Below are 22,222 nucleotides of genomic sequence, written 5' to 3'. Positions count from 1 at the left end.
ATCAAAGTCTTCTGTGGAAACCTGGGACTTTAAAAAAAATAAAATCTGGTAGTCATGGTTTAAAATCTACTAAAAGCAGCAGCAGCTTATCCCTAAATCCTCCCTTTTACCTTTATTATCAAAGTGATGCATCTCTGTGGGTGGCATTATTTTGACCCACCTCTGCAAATATCGGTGGGGGAGAGAGAAAATGAGATCATTGCTAGTCATGTAGAGGTGGTGAAGAAAGAGGATTTATTTTTCTGGCTTTAGAAAAGACGCCCTCATTTATATGAGACTGGAATCTCCAGATCAGCAGGTGATCAGCTAGACTTTTCATCTTTTTTTCTCTCCTAGCAATATTGGGTGTGCCCCTTCTGCAAAAGCTTTTCTGGCATTCAAGCCCCCTGATCAATATTTGCTCCAATGGCCTTTGCGGTGCATGAAGTGCTATTGTTCTTTGTGTTTGGAAATGCAGCAATTGCTCAGCTGCTTTTAAAAGTAGCCAAGGAGCAAAAGGAGGAATGTGAAGCAGGAAAAACAACTCCTAGAGATGCCTTAAACAAGCAAAGACTTCACACTTATTGGCCCAAAAGGTGCTTTTTCCCCTTCTTTTTCTTTTGGCAAAAACTCAGGAACAATGAAGTGTCTCCTAATCAAACAACACGATCCGTTAACAGCCCAGGGTTCACAAATAGATGCTCCAGATATTTTTGGACCGATAAAAAGGATGCAGGTAAGGTTAAAGATTACATTTAAATGCTGCTTACAATGCCGGCTGGGGTATTCTGCAAGATTTAGGACACAATCCAGTGAGAAGTCTTGAAATGCACAGCAGCTGTGGCAAACCCAAGTGCTTCTGGTTCACTTCAGCGACACTTGCCTTTTTAGAATTTGAAGCAAAGTTTAGATCAGGTTCTTTTTGTTTGCACTTCAAAATAATATATCCTGATTTCATTTCCTTTCCTGCAGAATCCAGTGTCGCAGGTATCTACTGTTACCTACACCCAGCGTACAGGAGCACCCTAACAGGATTGTGAGAGACTTTCCCTGTGGAAAGGCAAGGTAAGAGCAGTAACAAGTGGTCTTGTTCGGTGACTTTTCAAATCCCTGTCCTCAAACACCTTCAGAATCTCCTCCACTAGGATCTCTTAGCAGAACCACCAACCCTGCATTTGCCAAGTTGATGGATGTTGCAGCCCAAATCACACTGAGGGCCTTAGATAGGGAAGGTGGTACAGTGGTACCTCGGGTTACATATGCTTCAGGTTACATACGCTTCAGGTTACAGACTCCCCTAACCCAGAAATACTACCTCGGGTTAAGAACTTTGCTTCAGGATGAGAACAGAAATTGTGCTCCGGCGGCGTGGCGGCAGCAGGAGGCCCCATTAGCTAAAGTGGTGCTTCAGGTTATAAACAGTTTCAGGTTAAGAACGGACCTCTGGAACGAATTAAGTACTTAACCCGAGGTACCACTGTATTAGAGTCCTGAGGAGCTGATACTTTCTGCCCCACTGTGACAAATTTGTTTTTGCAAGTTGTTTGATCTTACCTGGCAGCATCTGGTGCCCAACCTTCTATGCCTCACATGCTGCCCAGCATTGAGAGCTGCTGCCTGGACTTGCCTGCTGAATGTGTGTCTCTCTTTCTTTCCAGCATTGACAGACGGCATGATGAGTCGTCTGTGGTAACCCAACCCACCTTCTTCTTAAATGATGTTATTGTTCACAATTATCTTAATTATATGGTAGTTTACTCTAATAACCTTTTTGCTTTAAGCCCTGCCTCGGCGATCTGAAGTTTCTTGGCTGTAGGGAAAAAAATGTAGGTCCCTAAGGAAGCAGTAAAGCACATGGTTCTAGAAGCTTCTATTAAGAATAAGATGGCTGGATCTCTTATTTACTGTGTGGCGCATTCCATCAAACTCCTACTCTTGAGACCTGGGAGGTTTTTGCCACCATCTTCTTTCTCACTATCCCTTTCTCATTCTTTAGCTGCCTGTTTCTTCTGTTCTTCTCTTCCACAAGTTTCTGAGGTATTGGGGTTCTGAGCTGCATAAGGCTTTACAAGTGAATACCAGTACTTTGAATTGGACTTATGTGTTTGGACCATCCTCCCTGATCAACTATCTGACCACGGAGTTCTTGCTGTGCCTGATGCTGTTTGTCGTCTTCAAAGGGAGCCCCACATTGAAGGCTCCAGGTGGCTGAACAAAACTCGCCAAGCACAACCCTCGGAAAAGAACAATCAAAGTAGGACTGGAACAATTGCAAACAGTGTCACTCACCCAAAACATCCACTCCAGTAGAATACGATGGTTAATGGTACCAAATGCTGCTGAGAGATCATGGGAAAATAGTGGGGCATGTTCCCTCTGTCCTCCTCCTGAGAGGTCAGCATACCTATTTACATATAAAGACCACAGGGGCCATCTTGGAGCACTTCTTCCATCTTGCTTCCAAAGAAAGGACAGCCTTGCATCTGCCTCCTATATTGTGTGGCTGCATCATATTAAAATCAAATAAATCCCCCCTCCTAAATGATTGATTATGCATATACATATTTATGAAGGTTTAATAGATTAATTAATTTCAAGTAATTTAATTTCAATGATACTCCTATTTTAAAAAATAGAAGCATGTGGTAGCTTCAGCTATTACTTTGTCTCTGAAAATAACTTCAGGTGCCTTGTTGGTTCCAAATAATGAACACTGTCTTGTACAACATATTGTTGCGAGTTTAGGGTGGGGGGTTAGGCTGTATGCCTGAGTCCCTTCTAATTCCTGGATCCAGCAAGGGTTAAAATCATTGGATTCCATTGTTAGCTCGCCAGCTGTCTGATGAAGCTGAATGTTGGAAGATTCAGGACAGATAAAGTCCTTCCTCACGCAGGGCATAGCTAAACTACAGAACTCTCTCCCACAGTAGGCAGCGATGGCTACCAACTTTGAATGGCTTTAAAAGAGGATTAGACAAATTTGTGGAGGCTATATAGGAGCCATGATTGCTATGCTCTGCCTGCACAGCTGGAGGCAGTAATGCTTCTGAATATCAGTTTCTAAAAACCACAGGAAGGACAAATGCTCCTTGCACTGATGTACTTGCAAGCTTCTTGTGGGCATCTGGTCAGCTGCTGTGAGAAGAGAACGCTGGCCTAGATGGGCCACTGGTCTTATGTTCTCATGTTTCTTGATAGCTTGCTTTGCCCCAACGAAAGGCAGCCCAGCAGTTTGCCTTGCGGTCGCCTCTTCCCTATGCTTGTGGCATCCGTCAGTCTCCCCGTCCTTTTCTTCACTGTCTCTGGGTGACCCCTACTGGAACAATCAGTTAACTCCCATGCAGCAGATACATCCTGCAGCTCTATCTCCCTTCTGCATTTAACGCTTTCGCCCTTGGAATGCTCCTCCTTGTGGCAGGCAGTGGCCTTGTGTAGCTATTAAGCAAATCTATCCTGTAGGCCAGGGGTAGGCAACCTAAGGCCCGTGGGCCAGATGCGGCCCAATCACCTTCTCAGTCCGGCCCGCGGACAGTTCGGGAATCAACGTGTTTTTACATGAGTAGAATGTGTGCTTTTATTTAAAATGCATCTCTGAGGTATTTGTGGGGCCTGCCTGGTATTTTTACATGAGTAGAATGTGTGCTTTTATTTAAAATGCACCTCTGGTTTATTTGTGGGGCATAGGAATTCATTCATTTTTATTTTTCAAAATATAGTCTGGCCCCTCACAGCCCACGGCTGAAAAAGGTTGCTGACCCCTGCTGTAGGCTGTACTGTTCTTGGCCCACTGAGATGACTGCAGAACACTGGCCACATACAGTTGCTCAGGGCTGGCCCAAGACGTTTTGCCGCCTGAGGTGAACCACCCAGCCAGTGAACAATGGGAGAATAAGGATTTGCATCGGAGAGGTAGGGGAAGGAAATCAAAGCAACTTTACCTGGCGATTGAAGTGGGACTCAGAAGGAAACAGGCCTGCTCTGAATCAAACCAGGTAGGTGCAGAACCCAGGGGACCCAAAGGAAAGCCCCCATTTCCTCCATGGGAGTGGAAGACCAGCAGTGCCTTCTATTCGTCAAGAGGCTTCTGTAGAGGAGGCATTGGGGGGGGGGGGGCCGAGGAGGCATCAAATCTGGCCTTCAAGGAGTGTGCAGCAGCCATCATAGCAGGAAATGCATTCCTTGGAGGCCAGATCTTCTGCTCCATGGATCTGCCACCTGAGGCAATCGTATCACCTAGCCTCATGGCCTGCAGTCACCCTGCAGTCACCCATGCCACCAAGGGCAGGCCACAATTAATCGAGGACCTTCATGTGGCTTTCACCCAGTGTTACAGATTCTGTGGGACTATAGTTTTCTTCTCAGCAGAAAGGGGGGATGGCTGGCCAACTAGGGATGTTAAAGAACCTTCTCTGTAACGGACCAAAAACTGTACAGCTATAGATGCATGCCCACTGTTGTCTCATTTGCTTCTTTGTTTATTGCCTTCCCTTCACTTCACCCTAAGGTCTCAGGTGGGGAGTTTACAGTATTAAAGCACCATATTCAAAATGGTTTAAAACACCTTACAACCATAAAAATAAGATGGGTCCTAAAAACAAGTGTCAAAAACCAGGGTAAAGAGGTTCATACCAGAACTGTATAATGAAGGTGCTGGGTGCACCTCTGTGGGGAGGGGGCTTCACAGCTTAGGGGCCGCCACAGAGAAAGTAGCCAATTACCCAAATTCTATGCCCCAGAATTGCTTGCAAAGTCCCAGAGCGTGCCTGTGTGCTAGCCAAGTTATTATCCAAGTAGTTTTTGTTTAATAATTAAAAATAATGATGATTCAATTTATTTGTAGTACAAAACATTGGTTGTACAGTGGTACCTCGGGTTAAGAACTTAATTCGTTCTGGAGGTCTGTTCTTAACCTGAAACTGTTCTTAACCTGAAGTACCACTTTAGCTAATGGGGCCTCCCACTGCGCCGCCGGAGCACGATCTCTGTTCTCATCCTGAAACAAAGTTCTTAACCCGAGGTAATATTTCTGGGTTAGCGGAGTCTGTAACCTGAAGCGTATGTAACCTGAAGCATATGTAACCCGAGGTTCTACTGTAGTTCACATTCTTCAGGGAAATTTCAACAATCCTACGGTGCTCCAATTTGATATACAGATAAGGGAAGACTAATAACTAAAGACTACAGCAGCCCAGCCCTCCAGATGTTTTAAACTGCAACTCCCATCAGCCCATGCAAGCATGGCCATGTTGGCTGAAGCTGATGGAAGTTGTAGTCCAAAACAGCTACCAGGTGCTAAGTTGGGAAAGGTGGCCTTTGTTCTAGGGTATTACTACTTTACATATAAGCCAATTCAATGGAAATGTCTATAAATTTGAGAGCAGGGCATAATGTATAGGAATGAAGTGAAATGTGATTGCCTGATTATGCCTTTTCCATATATATATAATATATATATACCAGAACTGACATTAATTTGAGGCTAAAAACTCCTACTTCCCCTTGGGCCTCTGTATTCAGTGATGGCCACTTTTAAATGGCTTTAAAAGGGGACTGGATAACTTCACTGACAAATGGCTTTCAATGGCTACTAGCAAAAATGGCTATTTTCTGCCTCCATGGTCAAATGCAGTAATGCTTACACCAATTGCTGGAAACCACGGGAAGGGGAGGGCACTTGTACCTGAATCCTCCTTGCTGGTTTCCCACAGCCACCTCATTGGCCAGTGTGAGGCCAGGATGCTAGACCAAATAGGCCAGGGGTGGCCAACTCCCAAGAGTCTGCGATCTACTCACAGAATTAAAAACTGGCAGTGATCTACCCCTTTTTGGGGGTTCAGGTCAAAGTTGTTGAGCTTTTTTTAAAACAAGGAAGGCCATTGGCCATCTGATCCAGCAAGGCATTTCTTATGTTCTTATCTGTAACTCAGAATTAGTTTTTCCTCCATAATATCCATCGTTGTTTCACTGATAGCCAAATCAAATGAGCGAACACATATTTTCGTAAGTTAGCAGCATATACTCCTATAGTACAGTAAACGATGCTGTTTTAGGACTATCAGGAATATACAAGTCAGGAGGTACAAAACAAGCCACTGAATCAGGCTCAGTCATGGCAAGCCAACAACTGTCAGCTGCTCCCTTTGATCTGGTCCGATCTTTCTTCAGTTCGCTGAAATCTTTCTAATCATTTGTCTTTGATCCCTTTGTAGAATTCTTCAAAGGGCTTCCAAATTAACTAACACATAAGCAACCCTTACACACACAGAAATTGCATCTAGCCTTCGCACATACTTTTATTTTCACAGTGCCAGTGGGCAGCTATAATGCTTATCTTAGATGAAAATTTGGGGCAGGGAGACTTTAATGGTGCAGATGCAGCACAGCTGGGATAGCGAGAAAGATTTTTCTGACCTTTTATTGTGCACATGTTATGTACTGAAAGGTGCCAAAGAGGAATGTTTTAATTTCATTTGGGGAGGGCATTGAGGACCACCAAGGCTGTTAAACTTAAACTGACCACTTTAAAGTCCTGTTAAGGTACTAGGTCATGGGCATAAATCATCCTTCATAGAAAGGGAACATCAATATCGCTTAGGAAGGACAAAATGAGATTTTGAGTGGAAGGGCTGGTTCAATTTTGCCCTTTGTTCCTTAGCAGTCACTTCAAGCAATATCCTTTTATTTGCTTACCATTTTAGTCCTGATTTAGGGTACAACCCTATATACCCTTACCTGGGAGTAAGTTGCACTGAACACAATGGACCTTACTTCTGAACAGCACTACAGCTCCAGCAAGCATGAATGGTCAGATGTTGGGCGTTTTAGTTCAGCAACATATGGAGGGCTAGGTGCTCTTTTCCCTACAAAGTTGATGTCACCAATCAATTTTTGTCGATAATTTTAATTGCTATTTTAAATGGTCCTGCATTGAGATTTTGGTTTTAATGTTTTGTGCTGGCTCCTTGGGCTTTGAACCAAAAACCTCTACGTTTTTCTTTCATGCATCTGAAGTGACTCTAGTCCACAAAAGCATATGCCATAAAGAGTATTTGAAATTTTAAACCTATTGTTGTATAGGTTCGAAGGACTCTCAATTTAACAGCCTCCAGGTGGATCTTTGTTCAAGCTTCACCACACTGAATGCCTGCAAAACCACTTGTCTGACTGAACCAAGTGTTTAAATGAGCTTTGTACATCTGTTTGTATTGAGCAGTAAAACTGCCTCACCATCCTTGAGCTGCGGTGTTTGTATAACGCACCCCTTAATCTCCAGCTCTCTTCTCTGCAATTAATTCATGATAGGGGAATGGAGCGTGTCAAACGGAGAAAGAGCTTTTCGAGCAGCTATTCTGGAAGAAAAGCAACTTAGATGTGGCTCAAGTCATTTTGAGAAGCTACAAAAAGGAAGAGGTAGGGGCCCAGAAGCCAGTTTTCTCCAACCTGGTACCCTTGAGATGATTTGAACTACAGCTCCCATCATTCATAGCTGTTAGTCCTGCTACCTGGGGCTGATGGGAGATTTAGTCCCAACACATCTGGAGGCCACCAGGTTGCAGAGAAGACTATCTTACCTGCTTTTGCCTCCTCAGCACTTCTGTTGCCTTCAGAAAGGAATTACAAGACCATGTGAGTCAATACACACAAAAATAGCAGAAGTAAATGGCAGGCTCTCCATGAGGTGCAGGCCCCTGTGAGAACAGGATGCTGGACAAGATGGGCCTCCTTTGGCCTGATCCAGCTGCTGCAGGGCTCTTCTCATGTTCTTAATGGCACCACTTTGATAAAATGCCAGAATGGGCCTGAGGGATTCTCCCCCAAGCCCCGCTGCAGAATGAGGGCCCATCAAGCAGGACCATGCAACTTTAAACAGGTGTAGTTTGTTAAGGGTGCTGAGAGTTCTTAGGAGACCCCTCTTTGAGTTACAATTAACAGAGGGTAGTGTAGAGCTGGAAGAGCTTCAGAAAATGGGAACCCAAACCACCAGGGGACTGGAGCAACCGCCCAATGAAGATCAATCATGACACGTGGTGTTTAATTAAGAGAAAAGAGGCATGGCAGGTATGTAAGGCAAGGAAAAAGTGGATAGTTAAGTTTTCTCCCCCTCTCATGATAGGAGAACTCATAGGCCTCCAAGGAAGCCAGATGCTGGAAGATTCAGAACAGCGCATAGTGTGCTCCCACAAATCTGCTTGGCTTTAAAAAGAGGATTAGACAATTTCACGAAGGTTAGACTACTGATGGCTGTGCGTATGAGAACCTTCATATATGTGTTATGTATATATTCAGCTCAGGATGAAACCAAAAGGTTAACTATATCATGGGAAAGAGCCAACAAAACCATTAAGTGCTCAGACACCACATTCACACCTCAAAATAAAAGGAGAAAAGCACAAAGCAGCCATGTTTAGTTAACTGTGGTATAATCTTGTACAAGTTGGGGTGGGGTGTCTCACAATGGCACCAGCTTCACAAGATACAGTGCAGGCAAAGGGTTTTTTTGCTGCTGCCTGTTGTGCAGCTTCCATCTAGGCAATACAGAGTGGAGCTGGAGCGGGAAGTGAGTGGGTGGGGGAACAGTACCCAACAGTTACAATTCAGCTGCCACGAACAGCAACTAACCAGCATTTTCCAGGTGTCACAAGATTAAAAAAGGTTTTGTTTGCAACAACGCTCAAAAAAGCAACAAGGCTAACCGTTAACAGCTAACAAGTGAAGAGAGGCCAGAACTGGTGAAAAAAGTGCTATTCCGGTTAAGAGTGGTTAACGAAGCACAGACTACAACATCGATCTGGGTGTTTGGCGGTTGGATTGTCGTCGGCACGCAGCCCTCCTGCCCTCGGATCAGGCCCGGTGTTTCTTGATGAAGCTGATCAGCCCATTGGTGGAGGAATCGTGAGATGTCACCGGTGCATCAGATTCCAGTTCTGGCTCAATTTTCTTGGCCAGCTGCTTTCCAAGCTCAACGCTGGTTTTTACATACAAAGGGAAGGAAAAGGATGGATTTAGGCTAGAGGCCAAAGGCCTGGCTTAGACACTGGTTATAACCTGGCTTTCCTCCAAGAAGCTTAGGGCAGCATGGGTGCAAATCAGCAAGGCCTGCAACCACACAACCGGTGGTAGGCAGTACAACCTAAGGTGAACAAGGCAGGCTTTGTGGCTGAGCAGAGGATTGATCCGAGGTCTTCCCAGTCCAAATACATGCTAGCTAGCTGTTGAGCCACACTGGCAGGAACAGTTTTATTGGCTGAGAAGAAGCAATCCAGAATGTGTATTTTCATGGTTACTAATCTTGATGGATATTGCTTTGCCTTCAATTTGGAGGCAGCAATGTTCCTGAATGCGAGTTGCTGGAAACCACAGGAAGGGAAGAGGGTTTCTTGGGCTCAAATTCTGCTTGAACATTTCCCACAGGTGCATGGGTGGCCACTGTGAGAACAGGATGTTAGACTGGATGAACCCCCTTTGGCCTGATCCAGCAAGGCTCTTCATAATAAAGGTGGGATTATTCCCCTTAATAAAGGGGAATAATGTATTCCCTTCAGTATATGTTTCCAACTATGTATGTTTAACTTTTGCTTTTTTAGGTGTTTTTATTTACAAAAGCATAACCAAAAAAAGCAGGAGGCTTTTCAGTAACTAAGTGCAGCTTGGTTGTCTGAAGGGGAAACTTCTCAGACAATTGATGGCAATGAAGATCAGTCCAACCTGTCAAGAACATTACCTGCTGATCCTTTAGCAAAGTTGCTACAGCAATAGGCCAAGGTGTAAATAGCTTATTCTTCCACTATGAAACAAGTTTGACCTAGACTGATCTTCAAGTTAAGTGGGAGTCCAACCCCTAGGAAAGCAGAGACTCATTTTGCAAGGAAAGCCCTTCCCCCCATATACATGAAAGTGACTTACCCCCACTGGTCATAGCTGTTGATATCCCATACAACTCCTTGAACAAAGATCTTATGTTCATACATCGCTGTAACAGATTAAAGAAAAGAAGACAGGCAGGATGAGTAGTGAGCCTTATAGAAGACAAAGCAGCCTACGACTACAAATACTCAAGAGTAAGACGTTTACCAATTAAGGCTCCAAGAATGAATGGGTTAAGCTTAGTAAACACAATGGAATTGGTTGGGCGGTTTCCTTCAAAGACCTATAAAGGAAACACAAGAGATAAGCATTTATTATTACACTCTACTCTTCAGACACCTGTCAATAATGCATCTTATTGTTTCACAGCCAAATCACCAGTGAAAAACCGTAACAGCTACAGGGTGTGCCACTTTTTCAAATCCTCCCTTGAACAAGCTTGTGTCTGAACATTTGGGTCCTTCCGGCTCATAAAAGCAAAAGCTCAAGCACCCATACTCATCCCTTGTTTGGTGCCTGGCTGTCCCTGACAGGCTTAGATTTGTAGTGTCCTTGGAGCAGGGACCTGCCTTCCCCTGTAAGACTCTAAAGACAATAAATACTTTGATACCACTTCAAAACAGATGACTGTTCAGGCCACAGTGTGTGTGTTTAAAGTGAAAGCTTTCATTTATATGAAAGTTTCATTTAATTTATACAGGCAGGGTCAAACGAGTCTTTGCCTGTAGGTGGCTCAGTATCATAAGAACACTAGAACAGCCAGCAGGATCAGACCAATGCCCCACTTAGTTCAGCATCCTGTTCTCAGAGTGGCCAACCAGATGCCTGTCGAAAACCAGCAAGCAAGAAGAGTGTTCTTCCCTGCTCTGGTTTCCAGCAACTGGTATTCAGAAACATTACTGCCTCTGACAGCTAATAGCCACTGGCTGCCTTTTCTATTAATTTGTCCAAAACTGTTTTTTAAAGCCATCCAAGCTGCTGGCCACCACTGCCTTCTGTGGGAGCAAGTTCCACACTTTTAACTCTGAGCTGTGTGAAGAAGTCCTTTCTTTAGGGAAGTTTTTAATATCTGATGTTTTATCGTGTTTCTAATATTCTGTTGGGAGCTGCCCAGAGTGGCTGGGGAAACCCAGCCAAAAGGGCGGAGTATAAATAATAAATAATTATTATTTCTTTACTGTCCTGAATCTTCCAACATTCTGCTTCATTGGATACCCGTGAGTTCTGGGGTTATTGAGGGGCAGGACTTTTCTCTACCCACTTTCTCCACGGTAGCCATAATTTCATCAACTTCTATCATGCCACCTCTTGCTCACCTTTCCTCTAAGAAGCCCCTAACACAGCAACCTTTCCTCACAGGGGAGTCACCGTCGTTGGCCTTCAGTTTATCCATCCAGTTGCAAACCATGGTGCAATGCCTGTGACCCACCCAGGTGCTTGAAACGGTACCTTGTGTGGAAGAATCTTCTCCAGGGCATCCCCGCTCAGCCCAGAAGCCTGCAGCTCTTTACGAGCTTCGTCTGCGGTCTTCCCTTTCATTAAGGCCTCAGTCTGGGCAAGGAAATTGGCCAGAAGGATCTAGCAGGAAAGGAGAGAGAGGCCTGTGTCATTTTCTGTGGTGACCAGGATTAGGACAGAAAGGTGGTTTGCGCTTTCATATTTTAGATACCCTGCTGCTGATTTTCTCCATCCTTTTTTAATACATAATAAAATAGATTTGCATATCACAACTGTTCATATTAATATTTTTATTTCTATTGCCAAGGACTGGAATACCACATGAACAAAATTTCCCTACAAAGCAATCCCAGCTTCATTTAAGGAAACTGCACTGAAAGCACTCCAGAAATGGTATCTTACTCCTCTATGCTTGGCGAATATCAATCCAATTCATACCCCATGGTGTTGGAGGCGTGCAAAATTAAGGGGCACTTCTTGCACATGTGGTAGGAATGCAATGAAGTTGCCACATTTTGGGATTCCAGCTTTACAGAGATCCACAAAATTATTGGCCAGCACCTAAAAAAAGGCAAGTGAGTTAGCCCTGTTGAATTTATTTCAATTTAAATTCTCATTTTAAACTATTAACTGGGTATTTACTGGTAGTGCCCATGTTGGCAATTGCCAGATTTTGGAAGGTGCCAGTTTCAGTTACTATTAAAATATAAATGGTTAGGGCAGGATTGCAAATACTATGATCGAAGGAAGTGAAATCCAAAAAGGAACAGATGAAGATAACTGCCTTTTTAACAGTGATTATTCACCCAACTCCACCCCACCCCCACTTCCCCAAAACCAATAATTGATAGCACATCCTGGAATTGGTAAGCTGGTTGACACATCTAGTGTGCTAAAAAAAATGTATCTCTGGCTGGAGGCCTGCTGCCAAGTCCCTTTGCTAGCCACTGCCTCCCTTTAAAGCAAGGAAGATGGAACCTATTCACTTCTGATAGCACATGCTGAAATCTCAGAACCCAGAGACTGGGCTTCATTTCTTACAATGCTCATCAAAGCAAGTAGCTGAGCCAAGTCAGCTATGCTACACAAGGTAAAATATATACACATGTATATATATACATATGTATGTATGTATGTATGTATGTATGTATACATATGTGTATACATTTTACCTTGTGTAGCATAACATAGAATTATGCCAAATAGCAATTTTGTTCAATGTACTTGTTTTATACACAGCTATGCTTCAAAACCCTGTGCTGGCAGGAGCTGGAGTCCAGGTTGGGCTCAACAGACATACAAACTGATTCAGTACAGTAGAACCTTGACTTACCACTGCCTCTATTCGCGAACAATCCAACTCACGACCGCGGCAAACCCGGAGGTAAATACTGGGTTTGCCATGATTTGTGCACGCGCAGAAGCAGCTGCCACCGTCTGCATATGCGCAGAAGCGGCTGTCTGCAGATGCGCAGAACGACGCTGCTGCCAAATGCGCATGTGCAGAACGGCGCTTCTCCCAGCAACCCGGATCGACTCACGAATGGACCTCCGGAACGGATTCCATAAGTGAGCAGAGGTCCCACTGTATAAGGGAGCGTCTTGAGTTTGTATGAAAGCATCTCCAAATAAGAATCTCTTGCAAGGATCTGCTTTATCTGTGGTATGCAAGTTTTCCCACATGCAAGAAACTGCTTTGAAAACATGTTATTGGTTGTTGGCCATTCACCTTGTGATGCAGCCCTTTCCTGATAGGATTCTGCGTCTGGACTGGGATGAGGAAATCACATGGGATCATACGAGTTCCTACCAAAAAAAAAAAAAAAAAAGATTTTATGAGAGTCTCACTTGATGCAGTTTAGTTACTTTACAGAGATCATTAAGAAAACATGTTCTATAAGGCTAACCGTAGGAAACTAATTCTAATTTGCTGCTTTAGTTTTAAGTGACCTGGCATCTCCGCTGCTGCAGCACACTGACAGTGGCTTGTGCAGATGCTTACTTCACATCAAACTGGAGCACTATTACAGTGGTCAGATTAATAAGTGCCTGAGATACATCAACTTGCTCTCTGCTATGCCAAAGGACAGAACGTGAACCAATGTGGTATACTAGTGGAGGTTACAAGGTCTGGTCAGGACTTGGGAGACCAGGGTTCAGATCCCCAAATCAGCTGTGAAGCTCACTGCATCACCTTGAGCCAGTCAACCCCCTCTCAGGCTAACCTACCTCACAAGGTTGCTGTGAGGGTAATATGGGGGGTGGGGGGGGGACTGTGCATGATGCCTTGAGCTTCTTGAAGGAAGTGTGGGATATAAGCAATAAAAACCAGATGAATTTTAAATATGTGTAATTTGCAGATTTCAGCTGAACACGAGAAGACGATCTTTGCTGGGAGTCCTACATGACGTGCTCCCTGCTTTAACTGGTCTATTACCACCTGGCCACAGGGTGGGTGGGTGGCTGATTGGCTCCTACTACAGAAGCTGGTGCTCAGATTTTTGTTGGGGGTCAAGAGTTAATTATGGAGATGTTTCATACTTGTGTATTTTTATTGTTAGACCTTATTACGACTCATGTGGGGATTGTTTAATTGTATATTTGCTGAGATGTTTTCATTTACTTATCATGACTACATAATCTACTGTGTGTGTGTGCGCGCGCGCATCTTTGTGTGTGTGTACACATCTTTTGATGTTGTAAGCCACCTTGAGCTGGGTTTAACTATGGAAAGCAGGCATGGAAATAAACAACACTGAAGTTGTTGTTTGACAGTGGCATAGGTTGTCTGGGTATGTGGGTTGCTCTTATTAGGTTATTAGGTGCAGCCTGGTCAGGCACCTGCCTGGTCGTCCTATATTGCCCTTTCTGGATGAGACACCGCCTCTAAAGCTCCTTCCAACTCTGGGATAACTGGCTCTACTAACATGCTCAGAATATGGGATCCACTTTTCAACATACCTTGATGGATCAGCTGATAGAAAGCGTGCTGCCCATTGGTTCCAGGCTCACCCCACACAATTGGCCCAGTATTGTAATCCACACGAGTGCCCTTCTTGGTGATGTATTTCCCATTGGATTCCATGTCTCCCTAAGTGATAGCAGAAGTTCAGACTTAATACATAAATCATCACCAATTCAATTTATTAGTCACTTTAGAAGTCTCCAAGCTACTTGCAAAAGTATAACTAAAATAATAATCAGGAAATAAAACTCATTTCAATAAAAGACATACAGTACAGTAAAACAGCAGCAATGGAACCATATATAGGCATATATAGTACTAGAATCAGCCAGAACAGAGGAGACACACACAGCTAATTGTGCACCACCAGGAGGGTTGGACAGAGGCCTACACTCTGTGCAGCATTGGCAGCCTGTGACCCAGCAAGCCACAACTCTTATTTGGTGGAACGACCCACAGACTGTAATTAAAGTGGATGCTTCCCTGCACCCAATGTACATTCAAGGATCCTCATTCCACTCTTAAGATTGCAAGATTCAAAGAGCAGACTAACCAATAAGGAGAACAAGGGAATGACTCCAAGGACAACGACTGCTTACCTGCTGGAAGTATGCTGCAAAGCGGTGCATGTACTGGTCGTAGGGCAGAAGCGCATGGGTCTCAGTCCCAAAGCAGTTGATATACCAGACCCCTAGCATTGCCAGCAACACGGGCACGTTCTTCTCCAGAGGAGTGGTGCGGAAGTGATTGTCCTGTTATGCAAATGGATGTAAAACACACCCATGTTATAAAAACCAAACCTACAGCACACTTGAGCCATCCTGGACCCAATGTCAAACACACTCATGAAACTCCAGAGTCACCAAATAGGTGGAGACACAGACACAATCATCGGTGAAGAATAACTAAATACTCACCATCCAATGGGCTCCAGCAAGCAGCTTCTCGAAGTTATCATAACCTAAATAGATTTTTTTTAAAAAGCAAACACCAGTATTATTAAGTGGAAACGCCTGCTTGCAAACCACACAACTGCAAAATTCTATTCCTCATTGTTTTGTTTGTTTGCTAGGTTTGTCAAACTCAAAAGCAGCTTGTGGTTTGGATTTTGATGACCCGAACCCAACGTGCCTGTACAATTTAACCCTACTGAGTCAACACAGAATTCAATTTGGAAAGAAGCGAAGAAGGCTGCTCCCTGCCCCCATTTTCATTAGATTTCTATTCTAGTTTTGAGAACCAGAAACAGCTATCTGCAAAGTTATGAGCCGCTCAATTTTTTTAATAATAAAAAAAATAGTTAGCTTTCTAAAAGGTACTTGATCTTTTTTTTTTTAAGCCCCCAAAACCAAAGGTATCAGCCCAGCATAGTAGCAGTAGAAGATATCATGCCAAGAACTCTGGATACGTACCAATATGTAGAGCAATGGAGAGGCCAATGGCAGACCACAATGAATAACGGCCACCAACCCACTGCAAACAGAAAAGAGGGTAGGGTGAGAGGAAAGTCATTTGAGAAGATCAAGGTATTCTAGGCACAAACCACCAGGTACTCCTCTGCAAAGCACTCCAGCACAGAACCCCCAATTCACTTCAACTGGGTGCTCTCCAGATATTTTGAACTACAACTCTCCTTTAGCCCCACAGCCAGCGTCACTGATGGGGGATTTTCTAGCCCAAAATGTCTGGGGAGCAAAGGTGGCTGTAGATTGAATCCATGACAAAAGCAGGCACTGTAACAACATCTCTATATCACTTTGGGGGGGGGGGGGGAGTTTACAGAAAAAGTCAGTCAAGTATTTTTAAATATATATACTGCTTTATGTAATATATTATAATGTTTTATAAAATAAAACATTAGTTATTGATAGAAAACAGGTATTAAAAATTTTCCAAAGATGCAAAAAGTAGCAAAATAAAAATAAAACATGCAAGTTCTGAATGTCTGCATAGGTTTGCCTCAACAAAGTTGTTTTAACAGGCACCGAAAACTGTAGTGATGGCACCTGCCTCAAATCAAGAGGCAAGGAGTTCCAAAGTGCCTGTTATTGTTTGTCACCAGTGGCCATTACAACAGAAATCACAAAACAGATGTTTAAAGCAAAATACTGTGGGTTGTAGCTACTCAGAGCAGATCACTGAAATTAATGCACCCACGTTAGTCATGCAAACAAATTTCAATAGGTCTACTATGAGTAGAATGAGCACTAGCTTTTGGATTCTTAGGACTTAGAAAAGAGGGATAAGGGGAAGTTTGACCCACCAAACTAGGGGAAAATGAGGCACCAGACAAAAGGGAGTGAGTGGGCATTCCCAGCGCCAGGTCTTTCAGGGTATGCATTTGGGGCAGAGCTTTGCCACCTGAGCTTGGGCACCTTAAGGAGGAATCTGGCACATGGGAAGTGGGAAAGGGACACCTTTCTATGGCAGGAGGATGAGGTAAGGAAAAGGTGCAGCCAAATCCTTGGACGGTCATGAACTTTGGATTCTTCACTGCCAGGCAGTTTATGATAAGCTCAAAGATCAAAGTTCAGTCCCTGCACCACTTACAAGATCTCAAGCAAGGCTGACATTTTACCTTTTTACTGACCTAGATTATATACAGTAGGCTCCCATCAGGCAAAATGTCACAGCTTATAATAACTCATGAAGTCCAGAAGTTGGGAGCAGCAAACTATCTCCTATTACCCAGCAGCTGTCTAGACTGAAATGTTTTCAGAGGCCTCCTAGCCTGACCTTTGACAAGTTCCTTAGCAAAAGAGCCAAAGAGGCCAGACTTTCTGCAGTGTATTCATGGTGGTGACCCCCAAAATCTTCCCTTCATCAAAGCTCCCCCGCACTGCAAATATTAGCAAAGGGGAGGGGGGGGTCAGCACATCGCTGCTGCTGCGGAACGGACTTTAATTCTATCCCAAACTGAGGAGGGAAGTTCACACCTGGAAGGCATATACAGTTCCTAGGAATTATCAGGTCCTGAGGCAGTGATGCCTACCAACCTGTATGGCTTTAAAGATTGGACAAAATCATGGAAGCTTTCATTCCCCCACTTGGTTAACACAAGAAGAAGAAGAGTTTGGATTTGATATCCTGCTTTATCACTACCCGAAGGAGTCTCAAAGCGGCTAACATTCTCCTTTCCCTTCCTCCCCCACAACAAACACTCTGTGAGGTGAGTGGGGCTGAGAGACTTCAAGAAGTGTGACTAGCCCAAGGTCACCCAGCAGCTGCATGTGGAGGAGCGGAGACGAGAACCCAGTTCACCAGATTACGAGTCTACCGCTCTTAACCACTACACCACACTGGCTCTGGATGTTTAGGAGAAGACTTTGATCTGTTGGTGTGTATCTGTCTGTGTACATGCTAACGTATGTTTGAGCATTAATGGTTTGTTGTTTTAGTAAAAAAACAACAACTGAGAATGTAAGAAGAGCTGTCTGGATCAGGCAGATAACCCATTTAGCCCAGCTTCCTATTCTCACAGTGGTCAACCAGATGCCTCCTTCTGGGAAGCCCACAAGCAGGAGTCAAGCACAAGACCTCTCCCCCCACCCCTGTGTTGCTTCAAGCAACTGGTATTCAGAAGCCTTGCTGCCTCACAACAGGTTCCTGGGTGCAGAAGTAGGCTGCATGCAACGATTCCCTGTGTATCCGGAGGAAAATGTGTACGTGGGGAGCCTGAATTCCAGAAGAGTGAGAAGCACTGTCCTATTGTCCAATGATGGACTTGCAAAGCATGTTTTACTTACGTCCCAAAACTCGAACATGTTCTGAGTGTCAATTCCAAAGTCTTTAACTTTAGGCTAAAAAGGGGGGAAGTTGGGGGGGGAGAGAGAGATAGAGAAAGCAACAGTTAGAGATCAGATTGGTGCTAGGCAGAGAAGCCTGCAAAAATTACTAGGGCTGTGGCTCAATGGTGGAGGTGCTTTGCATACAGAAGGCCCCAGGGTTCAACCCTCAATGGCATCTCCAGTTAGGGTTGGGAAAATACATATTCAAAACACATTCAGTGGCTGAGAAGCCACAGTAGGAATGTTTATCAAAGTAGAGCTTTCCTGGGAAAGCCTTAGCAACACTACATCTATAGGGAGAGAGCAACCAATATATTAAAGGTAAAGGGACCCCTGACAATTAGGTCCAGTCGTGACCGACTCTGGGGTTGCGGCGCTCATCTCGCTTTATTGCCCGAGGGAGCTGGCGTACAGCTTTCGGGTCAAGTGGCCAGCATGACTAAGCCGCTTCTGGCGAACCAGAGCAGCGCACGGAAGCGCCGTTTACCTTCCTGCCGGAGCGGTACCTATTTATCTATTTGCACTTTGACGTTCTTTCAAACTGCTAGGTTGGCAGGAGCAGGGACTGAGCAACGGGAGCTCACCCCGTCACAGGGATTCGAACCGCCGACCTTCTGATTGGCAAGTCCTAGGCTCTGTGGTTTAACCCACAGCACCACCCTTGTGGCTGTATTTTTTAAAGAGAGAAGGAAGAATAAGGCCACATTCACACTATACACTAAAAGCATTATACCACTTTAAACAGCCAATGACATCCCCCAAAGAATTCTGGGAGCTGTAGTTTGTTAAGGGTGCTGCTGAGAGTTGTTAGGAGACCCCACCCGCTTCAGCAAAAAGTGCCATTTTGGCTAGTTAAGAACCAGCGCATGTAGGATCAATTCACTAAGTGCAGTATGTAGAATATTTCAAGAGATTCCAATAGTATTGCTTTCTATTTCCATCGTATATTTTCAGCTGTGGGCCAAACCAAGAAATGTCATGGGAGATTTAAGAATGGCAATGGAGGGGAGGGGTTAACCCTTTCCTTCCAGCCATGCAATTTCCTCAAATATGCTACAAACTCGGTAGGGGAAGACCTAAAGTCATCAAAATGTTCCCACATCTTCAAGGCAACAGCTTAGCATCACTGATCTCCGCATCACATTACTTTGATCCCAACACTGCTATTAAATTGTTCTAGAAGGGCAAAAAACTACAGAAACTTATAAACTGAAATACTCACCCCGTTGGTAGACAAGGCAGCAAAGTGCTTGGCCACAGCCGCAGGCTTGAAAGAAAAGGGAGGAAGATTGTTGGGTAACGAAACAAGATATTCTGAACTGCCACGACAGCCCTGGTAATCATAACTAAAGTTCAGAGACCACCACTGCTGCCCCACCTCCCCAAAGCTAAATATCCTATCAGGTTTTTTCCCCAATGGAATCTTTATTCAGCAAAAGCATACATTGTTCCCAACACCAAAGGTGCAGCCAGGGGGGAAATAAGGTAGGAGGTGGGCAAACTGCCTTTTGGGAGGGAGAGCATGTCAGTCATTACTGAGCTTCTTATCAAGGAACATCAATACACTGAGGAAAGTCAATGTTTCTAAGAACACAACATGAAACAACTCCCTCAATTAAGAAATATTCAATTAAGATAAACATCAACTCAGGTATGTCTTCCCTTGGGACAGCATTTGCTGACTGTTCTCCAGAGTAGCTAAGCTTATTTTAAATATTATTATTAGCTGACCAACTGAGTAGAATTGTGCTCCAGTTTATACATAGCAGGGTTACCCAACATGGTACCCTCTCCCCAAGTCTCTGGACAACAACTCCCATCACGCCTGACCTCTGGGGGCTGGAGGGGTGGGTTGTACTCCAGCAAAACTGGAGGGAACTGTTCTTGCTGCAGAAATGAGTTTGTCTGTGGAATGAGCACAACCAACTTCCTCCTCAAGACATTACAGCTCACAGCCATGCGGTTACTTGCTGCAACTCATACAAAAGCACAGCATTGGATCAAACCAACCTGGCATTTAACAGCACCACCACCAGACTTGTTGGGCACAGTGGCAGAGCATCAAGCAATGCCAAGGATCCCCTCCTGGGCATTAAACAGCGTACCAATTAAACAGTTGTATATTAATATTCTATCATTCTAGGAAGCAAGTTTAGGGGTTGAAGATAGTTACACTTGTTTTAAAAAGCACAAAATGGTTTGGTGTGTTTTGTATGCTTGTACTGGGAGGAGTATAAATAAAAATATTATAGTGTACCTACTGTAGTGTACCCACTGCTTGCACACTGAGCTTGCCTCGCTTTCAGTCCCCCAGAAGTGCTGGATCCAGCCCTGAACCTTCTGCCTTACTTGCCATGGTGATGATTCCAACCCAGATTACGACGCTCCAGATTCCACCCTATTGGAGCTGCTTTGGGGGGGGGGCGTGTCCTGGTTTCTACCTAGTGATTTCATCATTTTTAGAATTGCAAGGTGGTGGGGAGGCATTTTGCAAGAGCAACATGTGCCAGTATGAAAAGGCTGTTTAACTGCCCCATACCATGCAGCAATTAACAACCTCTCAACCCCAGCTTCATCTGCAGTTCAGTGTCTGCACAGTGTCTTTTTTAGACTCCATTAAACAGGCCCTGCCATCAGGATAAAGATAGTTATAGCAAAGAAGCAGCACATCCTTTTAGAAGTTGCTGGAGAACGCAGGGCTCCACTTCAGGGAACCTATTCATAGTTCAGGCATCTGCCTTTGAAAAGGCCAAGTCCTGTCTCAAGTACAACCTGGTTTCAGGCTGCAAAGGAGTTGCCAAATATCAAAGGGGCACTCGCTAGCTTGCCTTTACTCTCAGGTTTCCTTGCAGCCCAACTGGCTCCAAAACTTTCCCAGGGAGGAGTCTGCTAAGACACCTCAGGCCTGCGCAGATGGAACACAGGGTCTCCCTGCAACAACATTTGCAAGCCTGGAGTCTGCCTGAGGGGCATGTGCTCCCTTCTCATGACACAGGAAACTGCCTGCCCTCCATTCCTTCCCCACATTCAGTCATGTCCACCAACAGTCACCTGGCTCCCTCATAAACCAGACTACGAGGCAATGGTTTGAGATGCATTTGCAAACCACGGCTGTGGAGGTAACTGTGGTTAGTATTGGTGCAGAGGACCGGAGCTAAATGCCAACTAGGAAGGAAGGATGGGCAAACACATTCTGAAGACTGGCTCCCAGTTTGCAGTTTCAGCTGGAACTTTTGTAGAGGATTCCAGCTACAGTTCTGTGATCACCTGGGCGAAAGCATGTAGCAGTTCCTAGCAGGAATTAAGACAGCAGAAACGGCACCCAACACTCTTGCACCAAAAATGTTTTAGAGATGAAGAAGGCTTGCCAACCACAAGTAAAAATTTGCTTCTAAGGGACAAGGCAGGAAATGTTTACTGAAGCTGACTCCCGTCTCTTTCCGGGCTACCTTTATATCTACATTAGTCATTTGCCCCTTTACAGATTAATTTATTTACACAACTGAGCACATAACCAAGGAACTTTCACTTACATCTTTAGCAGCATTTAGGAACCACTCTTTGGCTGTTTCGGCATTGGTAATAGTTTCTTGGGTGGTAAAAGTCTGTGCACCAAGAGAAGAGGGGGAAAACAGTTAAAGACTTAGACAAGCCACTTAGGCAACTTTTAAGGAACAGAAAGCACAATGAGGAAACTACAGACAAAGTCCAAGGTGCTCCCATCTGCACACCTAGAGCTGCCTTGGCTCACACATTTTAGCAGTTTCTAGTTCTTACATACTTCTTTATAAAATATAATTATTTGTATTATCTTTACCTACATTATTATTTCTAGATCTGTATTTTGAAAAGTTTTTTGTCCGCCCATCCACATTCAGATAAAGATATCATAACCAAATCTAGCATGTTGATTCCTGTGATTGAGAAGTGGGTTTTCATCTTACGTTTGGATCCAATTGGGTGCCATTTTGAAACAAGATGGCGGACAGAACCTTTAAAAACTCCACCAATTTTTTGGTTTCTTCAAATTCCCAAGCAATGCCAGCTACATAGCTTGCTAGTACCAACACAAACCATCTTGTGCACTTCTTTGCCTTTTTTACTTAATGTTCTCAAGAAGCTGAATTCCATCACATCTGCACTTTCCCCTCAAAATTGCAGCACACAC

The 22,222-nt window shown here is 44.3% G+C and overlaps 1 protein-coding gene across 1 annotated transcript in view; it reads right to left on the bottom strand.

Annotated features, from left to right (window-relative positions):
• Positions 1-8,382: 8,382 nt before the first annotated feature.
• GPI (glucose-6-phosphate isomerase) overlaps positions 8,383-22,222 on the bottom strand; it is a 30,334-nt gene continuing 16,494 nt past the window's right edge. Inside the window, exons 7-18 of the mRNA XM_028739370.2 lie at positions 21,588-21,659; positions 19,277-19,321; positions 18,013-18,066; positions 15,679-15,739; positions 15,184-15,227; positions 14,866-15,018; positions 14,263-14,392; positions 13,031-13,107; positions 11,293-11,421; positions 10,051-10,126; positions 9,883-9,949; positions 8,383-8,944 (exon numbers count right to left, since the gene is read on the bottom strand). Of these exons, the coding sequence (XP_028595203.2) occupies positions 8,821-8,944; positions 9,883-9,949; positions 10,051-10,126; positions 11,293-11,421; positions 13,031-13,107; positions 14,263-14,392; positions 14,866-15,018; positions 15,184-15,227; positions 15,679-15,739; positions 18,013-18,066; positions 19,277-19,321; positions 21,588-21,659 (1,032 nt within the window). The 3' untranslated portion in view covers positions 8,383-8,820. The remainder of the gene's footprint in view (positions 8,945-9,882; positions 9,950-10,050; positions 10,127-11,292; positions 11,422-13,030; positions 13,108-14,262; positions 14,393-14,865; positions 15,019-15,183; positions 15,228-15,678; positions 15,740-18,012; positions 18,067-19,276; positions 19,322-21,587; positions 21,660-22,222) is intronic.

Source organism: Podarcis muralis, chromosome 7, assembly GCF_964188315.1.
Source record: "Podarcis muralis chromosome 7, rPodMur119.hap1.1, whole genome shotgun sequence".
Classification (NCBI taxonomy): Eukaryota; Metazoa; Chordata; class Lepidosauria; order Squamata; family Lacertidae; genus Podarcis; species Podarcis muralis.
Note: the sequence above shows the minus strand (reverse complement) of the source record. Positions and strands in the feature narration are given on the sequence as shown.